Source organism: Poecilia formosa, unplaced genomic scaffold (genome assembly GCF_000485575.1).
Source record: "Poecilia formosa unplaced genomic scaffold, Poecilia_formosa-5.1.2 Scaffold660, whole genome shotgun sequence".
NCBI classification, from domain to species: domain Eukaryota; kingdom Metazoa; phylum Chordata; class Actinopteri; order Cyprinodontiformes; family Poeciliidae; genus Poecilia; species Poecilia formosa.
Window position 1 is genome coordinate 40117 of NW_006800599.1, and position 17204 is coordinate 57320.

Genomic DNA, 17204 nt, shown 5'->3' on the forward strand with positions numbered 1-17204 from the left:
CATTGGCTATTTTGAGTCACATGATCAGGATAACCCGGAAACGCTTCTAGTTTTTAACCAGTCACAGCAATTCATTCGAAGCTACCCATCGCGCATACTGTCAGGTACAAGCAAATGCTTTTAAATTCTTATTATCATAACAATTTTAGCAACATATTTGACACACTATATGACGGAGGTTTTGTTTCCTTAAACAGTCGAATAATTTGGATGGTTTTGTGTTGCCTGGTATTTCTGTTCCCACTTTTAACGAGTTTATGATAAGTCCTGGTCACCGGTACCTCACCGGGAGTGACACTCAGTGCTAATGTAGAAGCTAACGTTGAGTTTCAATCAGCAGTTACCTGTGTATTTTAATAAAGTACCGGTTTACTTTGTTTTAATGCTTCACGGTTAAAGGGCCCTGGAGCCGAACACGCTGTTCTGACTCGAGGCTCGGAGCAGCGGCTACTGACAACCAGCTAGCCATGTAGCTAACCTGCAGTTGGGCGTTGGTTTAAAAACAGAATCGCAAAATGCCACAAATGTCACGTTGTTGTCTTCCCGTTTAGGAAGAGTCGAGATTTTTGAAACGACCGAATCGCCACCCCCTTCCCCTCTGAGCATGGCTGCAGACCTGATGGAAATTGACGACTCACTGTACAGGCAAGTGCTGTGTGGTGATTCTCTCATTAATTAACCCGAAAGCACAGATAACATGGCGTGGCAGTCGGGTCAGGATATGACAGCGCACTTCACCACACAGGAGTCGGCGATCCTCACCTTTTCTCACACTTTCTCCTTCTTCACGATCTCCTCCTGTTCAGCCGGCAGCGGTATGTGCTTGGAGACAGTGCTATGCACCAGATGGCCCAGTCCTCAGTCTTTCTCAGTGGAATGGGAGCACTGGGAGTAGAAATAGGTGGGCAGGCAAACTTGTTTTTTTTTTGTTTTTTTTTGGTTAATCCTTTCTGATACTATTTTAATACGACCATAACCATCACTAACTGCATTTGATTTTACTTTTGTGTTTCCTCAGCAAAGAACATAGTCCTGGCTGGCGTGAAGGTGGGTAGTATCGTGAAATTGTACTGTCTAGTGCTCAACAAAATTGTATTGAGCACCAGAGTCAGATCTGAACCTTCCTAAGTCTCAGATTTTTTTTCATGTGTGTTTTGTTCAGTCTGTTACTCTTCACGACACCAAGAATTGTGAGACATGGGATCTGGGATGCAACTTCTTTATCCACAATGAGGATGTTCTGAGCCATAGAAGCAGGTAATGTGGACGGTAGCGATATGCAGTTCCAGTCACAAGTTTATATCCACTCATCATTACCTTGAATTTAATATTATATTTTGTTTTTTAATATACATTAAAGCTGTTCATTTTTTGATTTAAGTTTATACATCAACAGCTTAAATTAAATTTAAAGAGAACACTGATATTTGACCACTAATCATATTAGAAATGGTAGCGACTCATGAGTTTTCAGAAGGGTTCAGTGCAGGGATACTCCAGATGTCTAACGTTAGCATCTAGTGTTTTGTATCAATGTCCTATTGCAAAACCCAGTTATGATCATTTTTTCAATTATTCAATTAATAATGACTGGAACATCATAAGTTTTAATGTTTTTTTTCATCCGGTCATCATTTTCAGTTATTTTTCCATTTCATTGTATTGTTTTGTTTTTAAGTTGTTTTATCTTCTTTGTATCATTTAAAACTCTTTGAATCGCGCTGTTGCTGAAATGTGCTATACAAACAAAATCGGCCTTCCTTGGCTTTGATTCAAAAAGTTTAACTTGGACTAGAAAACATCAGCATTTAAAAATATCATCTTAGTTCATGTTTTGGCTTGGTGCAGCATTTCAAGAGAATTGTTTGACGTATTTCAAGTAAATATTAAAAATATAGAAAATATGTTAAGTCAGTATTATGAGCCTTTTAAATACATAAATAAGATTTTGTTTTGTTGTTTGGAACTTGGTAGTAAGGCTTTGACTACCCTAACCATAATGAAAAGCAAACCAAACTATTTGTTTGAGTAGTTGCCATTATTATTTTTTTTATTCAGAAGCATTAATGGCTGATTGACCAAGTAACTGGAAACAAGATCTGCTCAATCATAATATGAGGCGGGAGTCTAATTTTCTGTGTTTAGATATTATACATGTTAACTAAAGTTAATGTTTCTGTTTCAGGGTGGAGGCAGTGTGTCCTCGGGTTGCTGATTTAAACCCATATGTCCAAGTTGACATGTCTTCATTGCCTGTGGATGACAACACTGATCTAAGTTTTCTCAGAAAGTATCAAGTAAGTTAATATTTAAGAATCTTGTCTCAAAAATGTTTTACATTTGAGTATGTTTCAGGAATCTAGTCTCAGAAAATAGCTATTAAAAACTCCTGCTTGTGATGAAGGAGCTGTGACTGTATTTTGTACTGATTTGTTATGCATCTGTGGGAACACTCGGCCCACCTCCAGTGGTTGATATTTTTCCTGACTTTTTATAGATAATTCTATATGTTTTCTGGTTAAATTCATAGTAGTTTCTTATGGAAGAAAGAAAAACAAATAAATTGCTGTACCTTTTCTATTTGTAATGTAACAAAATATTTGTTTGAATAGTTTTGATAGGAACTGTCAAATTTAAGTCAAATCTGACAGTACAAGATATTACCATAAAGGTTTGATCAAAGTATCGGAGAATTATCCATTTCGACTCATTATTAGTTAGTACTGTCAGTTTCCTTGTCCTTCAGTTTAAAAAAAAAAAACAAGTCTTGACTCATTTAAATTAAATCAAGATTGTTCTCGTCTGTCTGCTGCAGACAGTTTCCTACATTCAGTTCTTTACTGTTCTCTGTCTACTGCAGTGTGTGATTTTGACAGAGGCCAGTTTGAACCTACAGAAGAGAATAAATACATTCTGCCACTCACAGCAGCCCCCCATCAGAGTAAGTTTTAACCCCTTCGATAGAAAATATTTGTTTGCTTCATATGTATTCTGCTGCATTTCAACTAAACACTGTTGCCTTCTGTTTTCACCAGTTCATTGGCTGTGACACTTACGGCATCTGTGCACGCATTTTTTGTGACTTTGGGGAAACGTTCGAGGTGTCTGATCCCACAGGAGAAGAGCCCAAAGAAATTTTCATCCAAAGTATCACTCAGGTAGTGTTCATGCTGTTACACTGTGTTCACACAAGAGGAAGTCTGGCTGATTCTGAACTTTATCCACTTAAAAAAAAAATCTCATTGTAACTCAGAACAATCCTGGGATTGTAACCTGCATGGACAACCGCCCCCATGGCTTACAGACAGGCCACAATGTGATCTTCAGAGAGGTCCATGGGATGGTAGCGCTTAACGGGACTGTACGGCGGGTCACAGGTATCGTCTTTCCTGAATGGAACAGTTTTGGTGTTAAAATATTTAAAATAGGCACAAAAAAAACTGAACACACTTGTAGTTTGAGTGTTGGCATTGCTGTAGCTGTGTCTACTGGATGATGTTGTATAACAGTAAACTAATCAAAACTTTGTGTTTTCTTTTGTTCTTTTTTTAATATTTTTGTGGCTGTGTGTGGTATCAGTACTTTCCCCTCACAGCTTTGAAATAGGAGATACATCAGAACTTCAGCCCTATGCTCATGGAGGTTTCTTTGTAATGGTGAAAAACCCTACAACATATTCTTTTGTGAGTAAATATTTTACTCTATAAATATTATATTTGGACAAGAAAGGTGAACAGTAATTAAAAAACCTATTTACTCTGTTCCTTTTATGTATTACAGGAAACATTAGAGCGACAGCTTTGTAATCCTCAGGTTCTGATTCCAGACTTCAGTAAACCAGAGGTAAGAATGGAAAGAAAGCGGGGAAGCATATATCTCATATTGGCGAATTCAGATGTGACTCTGAATTTAATTCCATTTAAAGATAGTGTGCACTTCTGTGTTAAATGAAATTAAATCATGGTAAGTTAAACAGTAACAGCAGACCTGGATGAGCTGGAAATTAATATGACTGATTCATATGCTGACGAGTCAGTCTCTACACAGTTGGTTTACAAAAATGTTGGAAACTATGGACTTGGATTTATCTGGATAAGTATGGCAGGAGAAATCAGAATATGAAAAATATGAACTTTGTTGCTAAAATGTGGGTAAACCAGAAGATAATCGCTTCATGCTTCAGTAATGCTGGAAGAAAAATGATGCATATATGAACAGTAGGGTTATGCTTCTCTGATCTGTAGCCAATGTGCTACAAATGATCTAATGCATTTTAGATTACATGGAAAAAGAAATGCCATACATCCTCATCCATCTTGATGGACTCATTAAACAGGTCTTGTCCAATAATCTTAGTTCACATTTTTAAAAACCTCACTGACAATCGACAGAAACGATGTCACCCCGTCCACCGGACATCCTTTCCTCAACCTGCAAAACAAGCTAAACCAGGAAAATTAGCCTAAGTCAAGCCTGGTGTTTGTGCTTTAATTCATAATCTTGTCTTCTACCCATCAGGCTCCTCTACAAATCCACGCTGCCATGCTGGCTCTGGATAACTTCCAGGTCAAGCACTGTAGACTTCCTAATATTGGGTAAACAAACTTTCTCTGGCTTTTTTTCTACCTCCACTGTGATTTCCTGCTCTACATTCTGTTAATTCCAGTTTATAATAAAAAAAATGAATGTAAAAAATGCACAGAGATAATAAATTGTTATGCTTTAATCATCATCAGGTGCTTACAGGATGCTGAGGTTTTACTAAACCTGACTGAGGAAGTGAATACAACACTTTTGAACAAAGTGAGCTTTTAGTTCTCTTTTTAGATTCACAATAATACATTCTGATTCATTATCAGCTATCTTTCTTCTTGTTTCAACCTCCTTCGTCGTAGGTTGCTGTAAATGCTGATGTGGTGCGCTGTCTGTCTCGGACAGCCAGGGGAACCCTTCCTCCGTTAGCTGCAGCCGTGGGAGGAATAGCAAGTCAGGAAGTTCTCAAGGCCATTACAGGGAAATTTGCTCCACTGCAGCAATGGGTAGGAGATTATTTCAGAGGTCCAAAGGATCTTACTGACAACTCACCCTGATGGTATTCTCAAATTCTCTGTTATTTGACCTGTTCCTCTCCAACTGTTAAGTTTTACCTCGACACCACTGAGCTGGTCAGGCCTCTTCAGTCTCTTGCTGTTGAGGAGTTTTTCCCTCGAGGTGACCGCTATGATGGATTACGAGCCTGCATTGGTGAATCATTGTGTCTTGAACTACACAAGCTCAGGGTCTTTATGGTAGGCACTGGAGTTTATCAGTATTAGTGCATTAATTGCAAGATGTTTGTGCTAAATAAACCTTAATTGTTTCTCTTTCTAAGGTTGGCTGTGGTGCCATAGGCTGTGAAATGCTGAAAAACTTTGCCCTCCTTGGCGTCGGATTGGCAAAAAGCTCTGGAGAGGTGGGCGTCTTCACATCACCCCTCTTCTTTCTGAACGCATTGCCTTCATCTGCTTATGTAATACAGGCTTGCTGAATATATTTTTTTTGTGTCACATTCAAGGTTTGTGTCACAGACCCAGACCTCATAGAAAAGTCTAACCTGAACAGGCAGTTCCTCTTCAGACCCCATCACATACAGGTTAACGGATGTTACCGTTATAGTTTTTGCTTGAACTAATATCGGAAGCTAAATTAATTTAACTCCTTGCCCCACCTTTGCTGTCTCAGAAGCCAAAAAGTACCACAGCAGCAGGAGCCACTCTTGACATCAACCCAGAGCTGCAGGTGGACGCTCACCTAAACAAGGTGTGTCCAGCCTCTGAAAACGTCTACAGCGACTCCTTCTACTCCTCCATGAACGTAGTGGTTACAGCGCTGGACAACGTGGAGGCGAGGAGATATGTGGACAGGTTGGTGTGAACTAGAATTAATTTTAAAGACTCTTCATCCAAATGATTTGTATATAGCAACTAATATCCACCATATTTTTGTCCGCTTATTTCTTGCGTATTACTAGATACACACCGCTAAGACATTTTGAAGACAGTTTCAAGGTTTTAGCTTTATGATTTTAGCTAGTTTTGACATATATTTGGGAGTTATAAATAAAAGGCATGTTACTTTTTCTTTCTGCTGCCTTAAAAGGATCCATGATTAGCTGTAACGATAGACTTTGAGAAATATTGATTTTAGATGTAATAATCTAAAATAGCTGTTTAGTTTTTATACATTTTAATAAAATATTGTCACATGAATGTTGCCATGTTGTTCACACGGCAATGGATTCTGGGTAAATTATGTCTAATGGTCCAATTGCGCTAGCTCTGTCCAGTCAAAACAGTGGTGAGTAACATTATTAAGCCTTTGCAAATTGAACTGGAGCATGCTGAAATTGATTGGCATGTAGAAATTGCAAGAGGTGATGAAGATGAGGAGAAACAAACCGAGGAAGAGGACAGAGTTGGCCATAGGAGTTGGTGTCTGCTGCTGCTGCTGCCTTCAGCTTTGTAGATGAAACAATGAATGACACATACCTCTGGTTGGACTGCGTGATCCGGTAAATACTTCTTATAGCTCCATGTACGGTCCAGTCTTCGTCCGAGGCGGCAGGAGTGCCACCAGTACAACTGCTGCATATCTCTGTTAACATTTAAAATAGCTTCCTGCCCTGTCTATCTGATGTTTCTCCCAGGGTTTAGGCGCTTTGCAGATAAAAACTGTCGGCATGGCATTTATTTTTAGCTGCTTAAGGTAACGACCACCTGTTGGAGACTTTGTCAGTTTTGCTCGTACAAATGACAGTCTTCTGGAGAGAAATGTTGAGGACACAAATGTAGGTCCTTCGAAAGTTGTGTTCAGCTCCGGCTCTCTTCCACTGCACTCTTCTGTTTTTTTTTTTTCATGTGGGAAGAGATCCAGATTCAAATACTTTTTTTTTCTTTTTTTGTTTGTAATTACAGCCAACGGTGACACAGCGTTTCATTATTTAAAATTACGCCAGTAATAAACAACAACTCAGGAAAAGACAGCCTATCTGTGTTTACTCTGTAGATTTCAGTACTGAATGGACCAAAACGTATCAACTCAGGAGGTGAAAAAATGGCGACCTTCATGGGTGAAAAATATAACAAAAGATGTATATTTTTGAAATGACAAAGTTTTGGCATATAGCAAACGACAATTCTTTAGTTAGAAGGAAAATTACAACATATTTAGGCAAACATGTTCAACTAATCTTGGATCCCTTTAAGAGGGGTGGGGGATATTAAGTAATGACTTTTAAGTCGTATTTGATATATAAAGGATGTTTATATATCAGATATGTCAAATCTAAAACAGGCTGATTCCTTCCACCAGCCAGTGTCTCTTGAATGAAGCCTCCATCTTTGAACTTGGTCGTATTCATCCAAGTTGGATTTATTTTCATCTGAACTTTAACACCTCATTGATGTTAGCCCTTGAAAAACTGTTTAAATGAAAGCTTTAAGGTTGAAATTGTTCAGTTTTAAATGTAATATTTTTTTCATGTTGTATTTCTAGCCGCTGTGTGTCCAATCAGAGACCTCTCTTGGACTCAGGCACCATGGGAACTAAAGGACACACTGAGATCATTGTTCCAAGCTTAACAGAGTCATACAATAGCCATGTGAGCATTATTTCCTGGTCATATTTTTTTTTTTTTTGTGTGTGTGTGTTTTATGTTCTGAACCATCTGTTTTTCCTCTCAGAGGGACCCCCCTGAGGAGGAGATCCCGTTCTGCACCCTCAAGTCTTTCCCTTCGGTTATAGAGCACACCATCCAGTGGGCCAGAGACAAGGTCTGTCCTCAATGAATCTGATCATTGTTATTTTGGTACTGAGACTATTGTCTAATGCTTTTTGTTGTGATTTTCTGGTCTAGTTTGAGAGCTCCTTTTTCCATAAACCCTCCATTTACAACTCATTCTGGCAGACACACCCTTCAGTTGATGTTGTGCTGCAGGTGAGATTTAATGCTGCACACATTGTTTTCATGCTTGTTTAGCATCATTGTAAACCTCTGTGCTGTGTGTGTGTGTGTGTGTGTGTATAGAGGATGCAGGCGGGGGAAAGTCTGGAGGGATCCTTTCAGGTCATTAAGCTGCTGAGCAGACGTCCTGGTCAGTGGAAGCAGTGTATCCACATTGCCCGTCTGAAGTTTGAAAAGTATTTCAAAAGAAAGGTATCTAATCTCGACCTATAGATGCACATGAATATTTATAAAGAGATTAAAATGGAAAGACATTCCAACCCTAACATCGTTTGTTTGCTCCTTACTATCCAGGCCCTACAGCTCTTGCACTCATTTCCTCTGGAAACGAGATTAAAAGATGGAAGTGAGTTTATGTAACTTTTTTCTCTTTATTAAAATAAATAATTAAATGCATCTACAGAATGACACATCTATCTCACATTTTGTGCTTTATTAGGTTTGTTTTGGCAGTCTCCAAAAAGACCCCCGACACCTATTGATTTTGACTTGAAAGACCCGTTGTGAGTAGACTTTTGTGTGTTTTCTTGATATTTTTCATTCCTGTCATCAAAGCCTCACCCTCCTTTTTCCTCCATCAGGCACTTCACCTTCATCATCAGCGCTGCCCGGCTCTATGCTGAGGTTTATGATATCGCCTACTCAGAAAACGTAGGTCACATGCATTCGTGCTTGTATTGTCAAACAAATTTAATTTAAATTTAATCGCTGACTGGCTGGGCTTTTATTCATCAGGATCTTTCTGAGGACACTGTGAGCAGGATTCTTTCTGATGTCAAAATTCCTGAGTACAGACCCTCAGAGAAAGTAGGTTATGCTTCTCAGTTGGCATCTCCATTTCTCTCTGTTAAAAAAAAAAAGATAATTTATCTTTGCTCTGTTGTTGCTAGTCTATAGAGACAGATGAGACTGCTAGGAAACCTGACGCGACAAAGATGCCTCTGAGCAGCGAAGAGGAGAGGGAAGCCATCACACAGCTTGAGCAGGCCATCGACGCAAACAAGGTCACACCAGGTGTGCAGACAAACTTAATTAGATTGATGTGCAAAAAGAAAGATGCTTTCTTGGATGTTATTTTGATCACATCTGTTTTGTTTTTTTTGTTTTTTGCAGAAGGATTACAGATGAGACCCCTTCAGTTTGAAAAAGACGACGACAGCAACGGTCACATAGACTTTGTCACGTCGGCCTCCTCCATCCGAGCCAGGATGTACTCCATCGAGCCGGCAGACAGACTGAAGACAAAACGCATCGCCGGCAAGATCATCCCCGCCATCGCTACAGCAACCGCTGCCGTGGCAGGACTGGTGAGAACCGCCATCGAACAGTTATAAGAACAGACTTGATTGTACATTATTTGGGTTTCATGTGACAATCAGAAGGTTGTGCAAAACTCTGAAGTAAGCTGAAATGTATTCAAGGTAACCCTGAAAAGTATATTTGTTTAAAGCTATTTAGTTATTTAAGCAAACTTGAACCTGAGTTAAGTTCTTGTTTGCTCTAATAAACACTTAACCTTCATGCCTTGAATCTGAATTTATTTATTCTTAATGATATAGGTGTCACTGGAGTTGATCAAGGTGGTCGGTGGATTCGGATTTGAATCTTTGAAGAACTGCTTCTTTAACTTGGCCATTCCAGTGGTGGTGCTCACGGAGCCCGCCCCAGTTAAACGGACGCCCATCAGGTAGAAGCATCAATAGATTTCCTCCTTCATGCACACATTACCACAAACTTACAAATCACAACATAAGCATTTTTGTAATATAGGATGTTACCCTTTAATGAATCTCACTTATTCATTCAAACCAGTTTTTGCTAAGAAGGTAACATCTTTTCCAGGAACAACATCTACTTTACTATTTGGGACTGTTGGACTATCTTCGGCCACGAGGATTTTACTCTCTCCGACTTCATGAACGCAGTGAGGGTGAGACGTTCTTTTACCATTATTCAGCTCCGTCTCAGTAGTTGCAACATTACTTTTTAAGCCCACCAAATATTTGCAAACTCGACATGCAGCCATCGTCCTTCTCCTGGCTGATACAAAGTTTAAGATTTTGACCCATTCTGATTTTTTTTTTCCTATTAAAAGGAAAATCGAACTGAAAAGAAACATCAGATAATATTTTTCAATTACACAGAAAATAAAGTAATCTCTGTTAAGTGATGCATTTATAAACTAAATCTGGAGGAATTTCTGAGTTTTCATGCATTATTGAATAGGGGAGATGGAAAATCAAAATAGGAAAAATTGTCTGAGATCTCTGGCTGGCTGGCCGATTTAGTGTTTCCATACTTTGCAGTTACTCATTTTCAAACATAATAAAGTTGACGATTTCATGTTTTTGTAGGAAAAGTACGGGATTGAACCGAGCATGGTCGTCCATGGTGTAAAGATGCTCTACGTTCCTGTGATGCCAGGACATTCAAAGAGACTCAAGCTGACGTAAGGACTTCACTCCTAAAATGTTTCTATTTTAAAATATTCTTTCTTTAAAGCTTCTATCCTCCGTCTCCCGCAGGATGCAGAAGCTCATCAAGCCATCGGCGGCCCGTCGCTATGTCGACCTCACCGTATCGTTCGCTCCAGAATCAGACGGAGACGAGGACCTCCCTGGTCCTCCTGTCAGGTACCACTTCAGCCCGGAGAGCAAGGCACCCTGACAGCTCCAGAGACGTCGCCCCCAAAAACCTATGGTGTCCTTATTTCTCTTACTTCAAGCACTCTGTTATACTCCACCTCCCTTCCCCCGCTCCGTCAAGAACAGAAGCCTCACGGGGACAAGAGTTTTCCCTTCAGGTTTTGATTTGACTACGGCAAAACTCCCAGCCCCAGCACAACCCCACTGCCATCTCCCCTCTCATCTCCAGAGCTTCATACAGCAAGACAGACAGGTTCTTGCTGCACAAATAGCCAGGAAGTTAAAGCTGCTTAAGTAGCACTTGTTATTGTACCTCTCTGTACATATATTCTGGTTTTTACTCTGAAATGCACAGCTCTGCCTGTGTTGATGCCTTAAATGATTTTTGTTTTTCTTCTGATAGCCAATTTCTTCATCTGCCTGGCTGTTAATCCTTCCCTTTGGCACTCATCACTTCACCTTACTCTTTAGGAATCAGCTGTTGGCCACTCTTGTGTTCATAGAAACAGATCAAGCTGTTGTATAGTTAAAGGGGTCCAATAAGCCAGTGACAAAATGACCAAAGATGCTGACTATAAATGTGTCTCCAGATGATTGTTCTTTTCGGCTCCATAAAAACAATGGTGACATCACAACAGTGTTTAAGAAAACTGACCATCATCTACACCCTCATGTATGTGCTTTGTCACTAGAAGATAATTTTACCACATTACACTTCAATCAAACGATGCAACTGATGTGAGGAGCCAGTAACACTCAAATGTAGCTGCTGGTCTTGCCCATCTCATTATTTTCTTTTCTAATGACTGCACTGACAGTGTCCTCCATGTTGGAAAGTAAAGTCCTTTGGGTAAAGAAGATGAGCAGATGTTTTCATACTTTGTTTTTAAAAACCACATTTTTCTGGGGTATATCGTTCCTTTTTATCATTGTTCATAGATGTTTTCATGAGACATGTATTTATTTACTTGTTACTAATTTTTTTTGTGTCAAACTGAGCCTTGTGTTGATGAGCTCTGTTGAGTCACGGTGCACTGGTTAATTGTTGGCGATGAGCTGAAACCATTAGTGTATTTACTCCTGTTTTGTTCCAGTTGGAGGCTCCATCAAAGGACTTTGAAATTATCTATACTGGCTTATATTTGCAGGCATATCTTAATGGTTCTGAATGGAGTTCCAACTTGATAAAAATTGGGAGGATGAAGTCAAAGGTTTTCTGCTTTTTTAATGAAAATACTGACCTGAAAACAGTTTGGAGATTGGCTGTTTTCTCATTCATCCATTTAACCTTTTTTTTGTTTGTTTTGAACAAGAAATGTCTATTGGACTTTGTAAGTATAAGACAAATCTGTTTTGTTGAGAAATAAATGATGTACGTTCTTGTGAAAGCCAGCTCAACCTATGGTCCAATAAAATGCGACTTCAGGATAAAATCAAGAATAAACCTGGTGAGTCTTTATAGTCATCCAACTCAAATGGCAAACATTACCAATTCATTACATCAGACATCCTCCATATTAGTGTCAAAGATGCACCAATCAAGCTTTTTCCTGGTCAAAGACCAGTTTCAGGGATTCTTAGAGCTTTTGACTTTTAAATCCAATTTAGTGTAAATAATTATGGACTGAAAATGAGAATGTTTTTGTGCATATACAGCCAAATGGTTGGTGCGTCTCTGTTGTCAGCCTATAAAACATGTACAAAATCAGATGTCGCATCTCATCGTCGATATGATTAAAAAAATATTTTGTGCAGATGGAAGTATATACAAAAGTTACAAAGCAACATTACAGTTAATTTCATCATTTAGGATTCAGTTTATATATCGAGGTCCTGCAGGTTTCCCCAGCTGGGTCCAACTCTGACTTTGGCTTTGAGCTTCACATACAGCTTCACTGCTGACTCCATCTCCCTTTTGACTATCTGTGCAACCTGGCAAGAAAATGTCAGATAATGAAGCATCGTCCTGCTCTCGGTGTCATAACCCAAACAGTGCTCCCAATACCTGTATGAGATCCTGTTCTGTGGTTTCGTAGATGAGCTCATCATGCAGCTGGAGGACAAAATAGGCTCCCCTGAGCCGAGACGTCCCAATTCTGCGGTGACTGTGAGCTGGAGGGGGAATTACAAATTGAGGTTGATGGCGTTAAAGGTCACAGTCTGAAAGTGTAAATACGAAAAGGAGGAATTGTGTGAAGTTTACCTGAGCGTGTGTGTTTGTGAGACAATGGGGCCGCAGGATACGTTTTTTGTAACCGTTTCTGGATGTTGACGGTAGCCAGTTTGACGATGTCGGCTGCCGAACCCTGCACCGTCGTGTTGACCGCCTGCCGCTCTGCCTGAATGGACGGCGGAGGAGCCGAGAGGCAAAGAAACAGAAGTGAGCTTTGGGTGTTATTTACTCGCTAAACCTTAATTGTCAGGTTTGCTCACATGAGCTTTGACGTGTGGATTTGTGCTGGAGATCCCAGCTAAATATCTCCGCCGGCCCATCAGCGTCTGAACATAGCCGTCCTTTAAACACTTCTTTACAGTCTGCTTAAGAAAAGCGTTGATCCCTGAAAGACGAGACGGAATGCTGGTATGAGGGATTTGAAGACATTTGAATTTATTTTCACTCAACCAAGAAGTCTTCTGACATGAAAAGAGGCAGGCATTTCTCAAAAGAAACAAATTATAAGCAGAATCAGTCTTGAAAATGTTTGATGTCTTACATCTAAAAAGCAGTCGAACTCCTCTTAAAATCGGTGACCAACAGGTTTTCACTGTCATTTTGATTATTTATCTTTGTTGGTGAGCTCCTAAGTCTCCTCACCGTCACCCTAATCTTTAGCTTCCTCCACACATCATCACCTATCAGATTCAAGTGACTGGGTTGCTTCAGAGATGTTATTGTTCCATCCAGACTGAAGAGGACTGTTGGTCAAATTGGCTGAAGGCAATCACTGGAATGTGCCAATACAACAGCCATTCATCAGGTTATTTTTAAAACCAGAAGATTTTTTAAGGTCAACCAAAAAAAAAAACCAACAACTATTTAACTTAAATATGTCTGAGTCGAGCTGAAACTTTCAGGTAAAAACACAACAAACTCATCATGCTGTGAGGCTGTTTCACTACTGAAGATACTGGTGGATTTTACATGTATGGAATAATGAGGACTACGACCAATCTTATTAAACTTCTCCTATATGGGGCATAGTTGAATCCTGCAACAACACAATATCAGGAAAACTTCAACGTACAGTAAACCTATCCTGTTTATTTCTGCTATGCAGCACAGTGGTACTGCAGTTGCCTGCATACCTTTGTATCTCGCTTTGAAGCTCTCGATGTAGCAGGCTGCGTCGTTCTCCTCTACTCCCATTTGCTCCCCAAGTGACTTTGCTCCCATTCCATAGATGATGCCGTAGCAAATCTTTCAGCAAAGAAGAACGTCCGATCATCAGAGGTCATAAAATAAATCATCACATCCCCAAATCTGCTGTTCTCCATATCCCAACCTGTTTTGCCTGCTGTCTGAGGCTGTCCTGCACAGACTCTGGGTCAACACTTTTCCACTCGGCAGCAATGCAACGGAACACGTCAGCTCCTCCATTCAGCACCTTGTGAGCACACAATGTGTCAGTAAGTCATCTTTGACAATTCTATTATATTGTTTTGCTACACCGCTGACCTGCAGGAGGCGCTGATCCTTCGAGAGGTGAGCCAGCACTCTCAGTTCCAGTTGAGAGTAATCAGCTGCCAGTATCATTCCTCCTTCAGTTTTATACAGGAAAACATGGACAATTAGGTTTGAAACAAAGCAACTGGGAAAATGTCTACATATGTCATAAGAACACAGCATGCTGATTTAAACCTGAGAAGGGAATAAATGCATGTCTCATGCTGACGGAGAAGGCCAGGCCTTGTTCTGCAGCTGCAGGAAAAGGAGCAGCAGAGTTTGTCCTCTTTCTGTAAAAGCAGAAACAGTAGTTAGCACCGAGCTAACTAGCCGCCACAGAGACCGTTTCTCTCCCGGCTATCTCTGTGATCAACACTTAACAGAGCGCCAGATTAATGCCATGCATATTAGCACTAATTCAATCTTGTAAACCTCATTTATAAAAACACTGTATGCATACATATTTGCAAGAAAGAAAAAAAAATTCACTTTTTATTTTCTGTTTTTTAATATTTTGAATGTCTTCATTGAGAGCAAAGTGAAGCTGAAGTCAATTTTCTGGCTTCATGACTAAGACTGATTCGGATTCTTAATTATTTTCATGAGCAACTGCAGCACTTGGGTTAAAAGTGGGTGTGTCAAAGTGATATAGGTCTGGGCTTTGACTAGGCCGATAAGCATTGATCTAAATCAATTTATTGCAGCTCCGACTGCTACATTTTAACTGATTTTCTCCCCAGATTTTCACCACAGTGCAGAGCACTTTGTTCCACACAACCCCTACATAACTTGTGGCAAAATGAAAATGAGACGTCATGACTTTTCTTCAACAAGAGACAGTTACATAACAGCTGCATACAAGTGGGCAGAATGTGAAAAAGGATAAAAACTACTGCAAATCACTAGGAATGAAAAGCCAGGACCAAGAGTGCACCTACCCCAGCTTTTTGGGCATCTGGAAGCCACCCTGAGAAGGAGGGCTTTCTCCGACCACTGTAGGCATGCAAATCTCAAAATCTTTGGGGACGTTCTGGATGTTTGGCTCAGTGAAGCTCACTCTACCTGAACACAAGGAATCTGGTTAAATCCATTGGTTAGATTTGCCTTGAATAAAAATGATTCATAATAACCAGGTGAAACAATCTGGTTTCAGCGAAGCCTTGTAAACACAGACGCTCTCTGTTGCACCTGTTGCCGTGTGTGTTTGTGCGACGGGGTATATTCTGTCCATATCCAATGTAGGATGATACTGCTTCTCCCTCTGCAGGGGAAACACCACTTTAGTCAAGGCGTTGGTGATTCTCCGCCACTCCAGGACTACAGCTGGCAAAGGGTGCAGGGGACGAAGTTTTTCTAAAACATCCTGAAACAGAAAGTCTTTATTTTAGATCTAAGTCTTCTTTGCTTCAAGTGAAATCCAGTGGATTTAATTTAATGAAGTTGCATAATTTAAAAACAAAAATGATTATTAAATAGTTTCGTAGCTAATTGTTTGCACCTTGGTAGTGCTGAACTGCTTCCCAAGTCGCACTCTGCCGCCGCCTCTCCTGGTGTAACCCAAAGTCTTCTTATTTCTTGGTCCATTTATGTCTCCGTTTGGAGGCAGATGAAGCTCCAAAAACAATACCTACCATAAGAAAATACGTCATTAAATCCTCTGGGTTTTTTTTTTTTTCCCTTTGTTGATCTATTTGCATTTTACTAAATCAGCTGGGGAAGATGAGAAGAGTTGGACCTGTGCTATGTCATCAACACTTGTGAGGGAGAAGGTGTGTCCAGCCAGGCTGTAAGCCTCGGCTTCCAGCGCCGACAGTTTGGCCTGCATCACATGTTTTTGTCTCTCGCACTCCTCCACGCTGAAGCCAACTCCGTTCAGTTCCAACAGAGCCAGACAAACCTGGGAAGGCATCTCTATCCTCCTAAACACATCTGACAGAGTCGTATAGGATTACTAAAAACCACCACTTTAACACCTCATTCTCACCACTGGCTTCATAGACGCAGCATTTCTACCCAGTGTGCCGTCTTGCTCCAGCAGACCGGAGAGATGGCTCATCACAGCATGTATGAGGACGCTCTTGGTTGCAGCCCTGACTCGAGGACAGTGGGAGAGTGCGTTCCCGAGACCATCCAGCAGGGGTAGTTCTTCGGGACAATAGACAGTCACCATGTTGGGAAGAGTTCTTTCTTCACTGCCAGGATCCAGCAGCCAGCAGGCAACCTGGGGTGGACAATTGCACGATTATTTACATTCCTTACAATTTCCCACTGAGCTTGATCCCAACTTTTAAATACTAATAATAATTCCAAAGGTGAAAAGAATTATAAAGTCCAGAAGAAGACTAGGACAGCACAGTGGTAAAGTTATTAGTTAATGTAAAAAGGGGGACTGGAGGGTGTGCTCCAATTACAGAGGGGGCACACTCTTAAGCCTCCCTAGCAAGGTCTATTCAGGGGTCCTGGAGAGGAGGGTCCGTCGGATAGTCGAACCTCGGACTCAGGAACAGCATTAACAGACTGAATACAAATGCATGACACACTTCTGAGAGTCTCATTTGTATAAAAATGTGACATTTTCCTTTCACCTTATATTATACATAGTGCATCACAAACAATCCTAATAAAAACAGTTGATCATAACTTTTAACTTCTCCCACCTTTGGATCCTCACAATTTCCCTCCAGGCTGATGCCACAGCTCTGTACCAGCCTCTTGTACACCTTGATGATGTTATTCACGACAGCCACACGGCCCTTAAGATGAGTCACCTGTCCGCTCAGACAGACCTTCACCTGCTCCAACCTTTCCCGTACCGGCAGAGCATCATCGAGTGGAGGAGGAGCCAGACTGGAGCTCAGACCTGATTGGGGTCAGACAGGTTCAGCTATGGACA

The 17204-nt window shown here is 40.5% G+C and overlaps 2 protein-coding genes across 4 annotated transcripts in view; one reads left to right on the forward strand and one right to left on the reverse strand.

Moving 5' to 3' along the window:
* Nucleotides 1-12080, forward strand: uba6 (ubiquitin like modifier activating enzyme 6). Its single transcript, XM_007542120.2, has 32 exons — nucleotides 1-104; nucleotides 552-645; nucleotides 807-901; nucleotides 1019-1047; nucleotides 1163-1257; nucleotides 2186-2297; nucleotides 2861-2941; nucleotides 3036-3158; nucleotides 3254-3377; nucleotides 3580-3683; nucleotides 3781-3843; nucleotides 4519-4595; nucleotides 4737-4803; nucleotides 4896-5039; nucleotides 5142-5288; nucleotides 5372-5452; nucleotides 5555-5632; nucleotides 5722-5903; nucleotides 7534-7639; nucleotides 7722-7811; nucleotides 7895-7975; nucleotides 8066-8194; nucleotides 8297-8348; nucleotides 8442-8505; nucleotides 8584-8653; nucleotides 8738-8809; nucleotides 8893-9016; nucleotides 9116-9309; nucleotides 9562-9689; nucleotides 9845-9932; nucleotides 10357-10451; nucleotides 10528-12080. The coding sequence occupies exons 2-32, from the start codon at nucleotides 605-607 to the stop codon at nucleotides 10667-10669; spliced, it is 3078 nt and encodes a 1025-aa protein (XP_007542182.1). The 5' UTR covers nucleotides 1-104; nucleotides 552-604; the 3' UTR covers nucleotides 10670-12080.
* Nucleotides 12076-17204, reverse strand: part of polq (polymerase (DNA directed), theta) — a 17028-nt gene continuing 11899 nt past the window's right edge. For all 3 annotated transcript variants that reach the window (XM_016666096.1, XM_007542119.2, XM_016666097.1), the window contains 14 exons: nucleotides 16969-17171; nucleotides 16325-16532; nucleotides 16047-16240; nucleotides 15810-15938; nucleotides 15500-15674; nucleotides 15250-15373; nucleotides 14507-14601; nucleotides 14324-14406; nucleotides 14151-14252; nucleotides 13954-14065; nucleotides 13081-13205; nucleotides 12851-12986; nucleotides 12653-12759; nucleotides 12076-12579 (listed from right to left, as the gene is read on the reverse strand). In XM_016666096.1, coding sequence (XP_016521582.1) covers nucleotides 12466-12579; nucleotides 12653-12759; nucleotides 12851-12986; nucleotides 13081-13205; nucleotides 13954-14065; nucleotides 14151-14252; nucleotides 14324-14406; nucleotides 14507-14601; nucleotides 15250-15373; nucleotides 15500-15674; nucleotides 15810-15938; nucleotides 16047-16240; nucleotides 16325-16532; nucleotides 16969-17171 — 1907 coding nt within the window. In that variant the 3' untranslated portion in view covers nucleotides 12076-12465. The remainder of the gene's footprint in view (nucleotides 12580-12652; nucleotides 12760-12850; nucleotides 12987-13080; nucleotides 13206-13953; nucleotides 14066-14150; nucleotides 14253-14323; nucleotides 14407-14506; nucleotides 14602-15249; nucleotides 15374-15499; nucleotides 15675-15809; nucleotides 15939-16046; nucleotides 16241-16324; nucleotides 16533-16968; nucleotides 17172-17204) is intronic.